The 8,408-nt window shown below is 32.3% G+C and overlaps 1 protein-coding gene across 2 annotated transcripts; it reads left to right on the plus strand.

The window, feature by feature from the left end:
- Positions 1-689: 689 nt before the first annotated feature.
- LOC107643669 (zinc metalloproteinase-like protein) lies at positions 690-6,562 on the plus strand. 2 transcript variants are annotated; one of them, XM_016347384.3, is made up of 13 exons: positions 690-883; positions 1,585-1,834; positions 2,579-2,788; positions 3,086-3,166; positions 3,250-3,336; positions 3,417-3,512; positions 3,969-4,022; positions 4,116-4,545; positions 4,626-4,739; positions 4,828-5,056; positions 5,240-5,288; positions 5,361-5,400; positions 5,667-6,562. In XM_016347384.3, exons 2-13 carry the CDS (start codon positions 1,592-1,594, stop codon positions 5,807-5,809), a joined length of 1,776 nt encoding a protein of 591 aa, XP_016202870.1. In that variant the 5' UTR covers positions 690-883; positions 1,585-1,591; the 3' UTR covers positions 5,810-6,562. The 2 variants fall into 2 exon arrangements, with proteins under 2 accessions (XP_016202870.1, XP_016202871.1); XM_016347385.3 differs by having other exon boundaries at positions 694-883; positions 4,665-4,739.
- The last annotated feature ends 1,846 nt before the right edge of the window (positions 6,563-8,408 follow it).

Raw genomic sequence — 8,408 nt, forward strand, 5'->3', positions numbered from 1 at the left:
AAATATAAAAAAATGGAGGATGTAGTAACAGTTTGTTATATTGAATTCCGTATTTAACAAACTTAAAAAAAATAGGGATAAAATAGAGAGAAGAAATTGGGTAAAATAGGGATATAGATTTGATTAAGGAGTACTCTTCTATATGTAATTTTTTTTAAATATAAACAATAGACATCAGAAAAATATATAAATCGTGTATTGTAATTTAATTAATTGGTATAGATTTAATTAAGAGTACACGTTTATATGTAATTTTTTTAAGATAAACAATAGACATTAGAAATATTTAAACCGTGTATTGTAATTTAATTAAACTCTGTCCTAGGTAAAAACAATTTAAAAAAATAAAAAAATTAAATACGTAGTAACAGTTTTTTTTTTCATTAAAAGTGAAGTGGGTAAAATATTTTCTTGAAAAAAAAAAGAAAGAGGGTAAAATGGGAAGAAGGAATTGAATACCAAACTCCTATATCCTCATTAAAAAAAAGAAAAAGGATAAAATGGAAAGAAGGAATTGGATACCAAACTCCTATATCCTCATTATATATTGGTATAGAATTAAAAAAAGAAAGAGGGTAAAATGGGAAGAAGGAATTGGATACCAAACTCCTATATCCTCATTATATATTGGTATATATATATTGGTATATTATATATTGGTATATATATTGGTATATATATAAAGAAATATCTGGAACCTTCTCCTGACTTCTGCGTCAGCGGATGCGTTCATCTCCTGTCGTCTCCCATTACCAATTATTCTTCATTCTTCATTCGTTGACCTTCCCTTACTTTTACTCCCTCTTAGATCAATTTTCTGACCAAATTTCTCAATATTTTCATTATCCTATCCCGTTGTGTTCTTCTACTCCTGCAGCTTCAGGTAATTCCATAATCTCCCTTATTGTTCCGCACCACCCATTTCAACTGTTATCCTCTGAATAAATTATTATCTGTCTGTTTTTCTCTATTCGTTTTTACTTTTGACTGATAACTGATTGTTTCGAAGTCGTATTTTTTTCTTTCGTTTTATCCGTTTGTGGTTTAGGATGGCATCGTATGAGTTTTCGAATTTCCAGAATTTCGTTGTGGAAGTTGAGAGAATTTCTTTGAAAAAATTTGTTGTATGGTTAAATTGTGCGAAATATGGTTGTCGATGTGTCCCGACATGAAGTGGTTAAGTTAACACCATTATGAATTATGGCTTATGCGCTTGAATTTGTTGAAATTTCCCCGTGTTGGATCCTTCATCTTTTATTGAATTTTATTCAAAGAAACTCGAACCTTGGCAGATATAAAAAAGGAGGATTTGGTGCTGGGTTTCGGAGGTATCGCTATTTCTGTACCCTTAGTTTTTGTGAGGATAGCGATACCTGCTGTTGTACTGTTTTGGTTGAAATAAAACAGAAATATGAACAATTATATTTTTACTCTCAGATTACCAAGTACTTTTACAGGCCAACTAGTTCCTTATTAAAAACAATGACTTTAATGAGTAATATCGTCATTTTGGGTCACTCTTTGGACCTCCAACTGTATAACTACTCGAAAATAATTAGATCGTGTTGACATTTGATTACTTAGATCAAACATGGAAACTCTGTCAAGCCTTTTTAAAATCTCGGTTACATGGAGGGGAAAGAAGTTTGCTGTGGAGATGAATTCAGGTGCCACTGTGAAGGACCTAGGGCAGGAAATGCAGAAATTAACAAATGTCCAAGAAGATACTATGCGGTTCATTGTTCCACTGAGCTCTGGGAAAAACTCAAAGCTTCTGGCTCCATTTTCTGTAGAGTATGCTTGTTTAAGTTTGCTGGAAACTGCCATTACTGAGGTAATAAACGCTTTTAGTCTTATATGTGCCTTATGATCTTAGAATGATATGGTTCTTATATGCTATTCTCCCAGCTATATTGTATCCATTTCTTCCATCTTTGTGTTTTTGTGAAAAATTCATGCCGCAATTGGATTGAATTTTTCCATGGAGTGAGGAAAAAGCAATTGTGTTGTTATTACCTTTTTAGGTTATTTGAATTGATCATTCTTATGGTTAGCATAGCTGTAAAATGTGAAGTTACTTTAGAGTGGCAATGATATGCTTATTATTAAACCCTGCTCCCTTTTTAACAAAATCCCAATTAATTTCTTCTTAAGTATTAGAAGTTTAATTTACTTTTAAGTAAAAGGATCTTCTTTATTTACTTTGGAGAACAACCCATGTATGCAATTTTAGGCTATTGGCCCATCACCATGGAATTTTGGCCCTTCACATTTCAACCCAGAAAAGCAAAGCATGGACCACCATTTTTGCTTGTGAGTTTCTTGAATTGGAATGGGATGGGATATGATTTGGATACTCCATGTTAAATAGAGGGAATGAGTTTATTCTTCTAATACTTTCTAATTGTTAAATAAAAAAGTATTAATTATTTTTTCAAAAAATTCAAGGCATTGGTTGTACTTATATAATATTAATTTATGCTTGAATTTATCCATATAATACTGTTATGGATGATGGTTGTATTGGATTAACTTTTTATGGCTTATTGTTCCCTAATTTTCCGTGTTTCCTCCTTAGGCCAAGACAATTAAAATGATGGGTGTGTCATCAAATGAAGTTGAAGAAGTTCTTCAAAATGCAAAAGCAAATTTCAGAATTGCTGGATTTGAGGACGAGGAGAAGAGAATGAAACAGAGGGTTTCACATGGATCTCGTTTTTCATTGAAACTTCCACAAGGTCCTTATATTTTTTGTGAATTTCGGACATTTGAAATTCCAGGAATAGAGGTATTGTTCTATTATTATTATTATATGATCATTTTTCTTTTTCAAGAATAAAGCTTATATCTCTGAAATTTGTTCTTTATAGTTTTGCTGTTGATTTTACTGTCTCAGTATCTTGCTTTTGGATTAGGAAAGTGTTTGCTATGCATTAGACACTTTGCCAAGCTTCTTTATTGTGTTAATAACTTAATATTGAATGATTTCCCATTATATTCTTTGCCACACATCTCATAACATGAAATTCCTAATTGTGGTTTTCTCAACTGATTATGGATGAACTCTGTGTTTTCTTGTCTTCAGCTGAATCCTCCCCCCTCTGAGGCACTTAAAAGAATGCACATGCTTGCTGCAGATCCTGGAATTATTGCAGTCATGAACAAGGTACATTTAAGAGATTTTCAGTATATGAATGCATTCTAATTACAACTTGGGGCATGTTCTGACAAATGTAATACATATTACAGCATTGTTGGTGTGTAGGAATAATGAGTGAGATGGCTCCCGTTGGTTATGTTGGCAAGAGTCCAAAATGTCTTCTTGGTTTGAACAAGGTAACGGCTTTTTCGGTATAGGAAGCAACCATCATTATTCTTTTGTTGATCTCATTCCTTCTTTTCATTGTTCTTTACAGAATCAGGGAGAGGAGATATCATTGCGTCTTCGAACGGACGACCTCAAAGGTTTCAGGAAGTATGAAAGTATCAAGAAAACACTACTGCATGAACTTGTAAGTTACATAACATAGAGAAGTATATACAACATTCAAACAGCCATAAATATCTCTTCTGTAGCTGCAAATATTGCACAGTCCCTCGGTAAAAGTTTGTTCAGTTCCTTATATTTTAAGAATGATCTTAAAGTTTAAAAACTTAAAAAGAGAAAAATATCCTTTATCCTTGTGACAACAGTTAGTTACACTGTTTTTTATTATTTAAGGAAAATTCTGTTCCTACAACCCAAATCTATAACTCAACCAGACAGTTATTTTAGATGAGGGACTAAAATCAATTTTCTTTTGAGCTACCAGAAAAGATTGCTAATTTTATGTAACGTTCATTTGTGAAAACTATGCTGGGCTTCTTACTCAAATGTTCCTAAAATAAAAATACAAAGAGAAAGTAGTGTGCTTTTGTCCATTTGACAACAATGGTTGTGGAACTATCTAACTCACTATTTGTTTCAGGCTCACATGATACACACTGAACATGATGCAAACTTTTATGCTCTAAATAAGCAGGTGTGTGTACCTGCTTAAATACTTGTCTGTCTGTCCATTTTTCTTTTGCTTTGTATTAGGTACTGTATGTTAATTTAATTTGCCTAATTGCAGTTAAATCAAGAAGCTGCTAATTTGGATTGGACTAGATCTGCAAGCCACACTCTGAGTGGAGTAAGGAATTCTGAAATCCATGAAGAAGATTTTATAGGCGAAAGTAGCAATGTTCACCAGAAGCTTGGAGGTAACAGGATAGATCAGCTGAGAAGTGCCCGTGAATCTTCTATCAGTGCTGCTTATCTTCGGATGGCTAATGTTTCTCTCAATAAGTCAGGAGGTTCTGAAGTATATCAAGAGCTGGATCCCGATTATTCTAGCGTTCATGCAAGTGAAAATCTTGATCATATGATATCCATTTCCAAAGAAATCGTAGCTAATGACATGCCCATCCTTGTTGAGAAAGGACTTAGCAGTGAACCTGACGCACATGATCATACTATTAAAGGAATGAAGCAGGAGCCTGATCCAGATGATTCTGATCATGGTAAAACTGTTAATTATGATTTTTCTTTTAGGATATATTGGTATCAGAACTGTATTTCAACAAAAACCAATTGATTTTAGGAGAGACTTTGCATACTCAGACCAGTGACATGTATTCAGCTACAATGCATGTATCTAGAGAACCTGATCCGGATGATTCAGAATCTTCTTTGAAGTCAGTTAATGCAAGTCAAGGTAATTCTTCCCCTGACATGAGTATTCTTGATAGGCTTATCCTGTCAATGATTTAAAAGAACCTGTTGGTGAACTATATTTTATGCAGATACAAGTAACATGGCTGAACATGACCCCGGCGATCTTGTCTTTCCCACTCCAAGCTTTTCTACAATGCAGATCGATGAGCCAGATCCTGATGACCAAGAATTTCAGAGGATTAATGATCCTGTAACTGCTGTTTGTAACCGTTTACAGACGGCCCTGGAAATTCTGAGAGGTGAAGCTACTCCAATGCAAACTGCTTCAATTGTCCAAACTCTCCTGAAAATAGTCAGGTATGCTTATTCAAGATTATATGATCGTTGATATCATTTGTACCTTTTAGCTGAATAGGCTTCCATATTCTTTAAGGAATTAGATTAAAATGTCTTGTCTTGGAAATACTTATGGCAAATTTATGGATAGTCAGTTATGACAGCATCATGTTATCCATTGATCATGTTTGGTATCCATGGCAGTAATGTAATTGAACACCCTGAGGAGATGAAATACAAGAGGTTGCGGAAGGTACATTCTGTGTTAACTTTAGTCATCGTGCTTTTGGCAATGCTTCATCCTAATATTTCCTGTATCCTGCAGGCTAATCCAGTCATTGAGAGGAATATCATTGGTAACAAAGGTTTGCACCTAGACTCTCCACTTTAATTCTAGCATGCCTGATGTGTACAAGTACCACTTAGACAAAAATTTTCCTGTGTGCGCATGAGATTTTATCTCCCATTTATAGATATCATTTATAGATATAATTACGACACGTTTGGAGAGTTGTTTCTATATATAGCTGCAAAAGAAATACTTAAAGTGTATGAAAAGCAAGTAAGCAACTTTTGCAGAGTTTCATTCTGAATGGGGTTGCTAACTTTCTAAATTTTGAATGCTACACAGCTGCCTTGGAAATTCTCTTTCTGGTTGGCTTCAGTGAAGATGTCATAATGGACAATCTTGGGAAGCCAGAAGTGTATTTGGTGCTGAAGCGGAATGACCCTGGCTTGTTGTGGCTGGCAAAATCCACCCTTCAATCCTGCTAGCCCATAACACAGTAAGAAAAGTTGTGATTGGAAAGAGAATAGCTATATTCATGTCCAAAAAATTATATGCTAGCGCTCTGCAAATAAGATGGCCATTGTGTTGTATTTAGGTGGAGTTAAGTCCCAAAGTGTCGTTTCAAATTGGCCGAATGCATTAAATTAGTCGTCGAGATTCCAATTGCACTAATTTCACCCCTTAGATTGGCAAAAGTGCATTATGTTAGTCTCCCAACCTTTTTCCATCAAGGGACTCATCATGCTGTAGGGATAACGTAGTGCACTTTTGCAGATCTCAGGGATGCAATTGGTGCAATTAAGATCTCGAACACCATTTTAATGCATGAAGCCAATCTTAAGGATTACTTTGGAGCTCAATCTATTTAGGTGAGGGGAAATATATATATGTATATGTATTGAATTGTAAAGCCCATTCGGATGTACTGTAAATAGAAGGATTATGTTTGTGACATTGAAATATTGGGCACTGCAAGGCTTGGTTTAGTGGCATTTGTATATGTCTTGCTAGAGTTTATCACGGTTTAAATCCTAGCTATGACTAAAAAGTGGTTATATAGAACCTATGACAGGGTGTGTGTGTTGTGAGGGTGTAAGTTGACAATATATATATCTTGAGGGAAGAAAAGTGGATTATATCTTTACTGCAAGGAAGAATAGATTTCCTGTTGGTCACTGTACGACGTAAAATGTTATATTTTTATGATTATTACAAATAGATTGTATTATTTGAGAAAATCACTTCCCGTGTGCAGCAGACAATTAGCCTATGTGCAAGTCAATTTTATATGCCCATCATCCATGTACATTTGTCATTGTTAATTTTCAAAATGAGTGAAGTGTCGTTTTTGTCTCTAATGTTTGGGATAAGTTTTAAAATTGTTCTTAACGTTTAAATCGTTTTATTTAAGTTTCTAAAGTTCTAAAATTGTTTTAATGTTTTTCTGTCATTAGAGATTTGTTAACAGAATTAACGGTGAGACAAAATTAAGATGATTTTGAAAGATTAAAGACTTAAAATAGGACAAAAATGTTGGGACAAAAACAATATATTATTTTTAGAAGAATTATCAAATCAAGGAAAATAAAAGTAAATTTAAATAGAATGAATTACATTACGAATTTAAAATTTTTATTCATTATAAAATACTTCTAAAATGAATGGTAAATAAATTTTTGGAAAAAAAAATGAGTGTGATACATATATAATAAAGTTAAATTATACATTTTTATTTCTAATGTATCAAACGTCTTTAATATTTAATTTAAATAAATTTTATTTTTAACTTAAAAATAAATTTTAATTTTATCTTTCAATAATATCAATTTTTTATAATACATAGTTACTCAATTTTTTTTAATTACATCTAAGTAAATTACATTTAATCAAATTATTTTTATTTTAAATAAATTTATTTTTTTATTTTATTCTTAAAGATTTTTACTGATCATAAAATGTTTGTAGAATGACTAGACATAAACTTGTGAAAAAAAATATGGTACATATACAATAAAATATAAATTATACCTTTTGTCTCTATTATACCAAATTTTTTTAATGTTTAATTTAGTTAAATTTTATTTTTAATTTTAAAATAAATTTTAATTTTATTCTTCAATAATATTAATTTTTAATGTAGATAATTATTTAATTATTTTTTTAATTGTATCAAAGTAAATTACTTTTAATCACATTACTTTCACTCTAAATAAATTTATTTCTTAATTTTAATCTTAAAAGTTTTTACTCATTATGAAATATTTGTATAATGACTAGTAAATAAACTTGAGAAAAAAAAAAGAGAACGATACATATACAATAAAGTATAAATTATACCTTTTGTCTCTATTGTACCAATTTTTTTAATGTTTAATTTAGTTAAATTTTATTTTTAATTTTAAAATAAATTTTAATTTTATGCTTCAATAATATCAATTTTTTTATGATAAATAATTATTTAATTATTTTTTTAATTGTATCAAAATAAATTACTCTTAATTACATTACTTTCATTCTAAAAAATTTATATTTTAATTTTATTTTTAATCACATTACTTTCATTCTATGTAAATTTATTTTTGATTTAAAACAAAATTAAAAAATAAATTAAATAATTATCTATCGTAAAAAATATTGAAATTATGATTAAATGAGAGGTAAATCAAGTATCAAATTGAAAACTGATCAAAAGGCAAGCTTAGCATGAAGAATGGAGTGCCAAAGGACACAAGCATCAATCCATGTTAGCCATGTATAGAAGGAGGTGTGACACACCTTGGAGAGCTAAAACAGGGGCACGCCACACCCTAAATCAGGAAGCAGGGGCGTGCCACGCCTTGGAGGAAGGAAGCAGGGGCGTGCCACGCCCCATAACAATTGAACCTGGCGTGCCATGCCAGGCACTATGCATGGCACGCCCTAACACAACCAAAGCGAAGCGTGCTATGCCCTATGTAATCAAGCAATGGCATGCCACGGAAGCGTGCCATGCCTTGGACCAAGAGAAGCCCCTGGAGCAATTCAACAAAAACGCCCTAGTTAATTCCAAGCCCACAAGGAGGGCGTGCCATGTGAAGAATTGGG

The sequence above is a fragment of the Arachis ipaensis genome, chromosome B5 (genome assembly GCF_059453495.1).
Source record: "Arachis ipaensis isolate K30076 ecotype BB chromosome B5, ASM5945349v1, whole genome shotgun sequence".
Classification (NCBI taxonomy): Eukaryota; Viridiplantae; Streptophyta; class Magnoliopsida; order Fabales; family Fabaceae; genus Arachis; species Arachis ipaensis.

What these genes read in the sequence shown, in the direction of transcription:
- LOC107643669 (XM_016347384.3), top strand. Translation starts at nt 1,592, where the DNA reads ATGGAAACTCTGTCAAGCCTTTTTAAAATCTCGGTTACATGGAGGGGA. An exon ending in GTCTTCTTGGTTTGAACAAG is followed by an intron (nt 3,337 to 3,416) that starts GTAACGGCTTTT and finishes TGTTCTTTACAG; the next exon opens with AATCAGGGAGAGGAGATATC. An exon ending in TTTATGCTCTAAATAAGCAG is followed by an intron (nt 4,023 to 4,115) that starts GTGTGTGTACCT and finishes GCCTAATTGCAG; the next exon opens with TTAAATCAAGAAGCTGCTAA.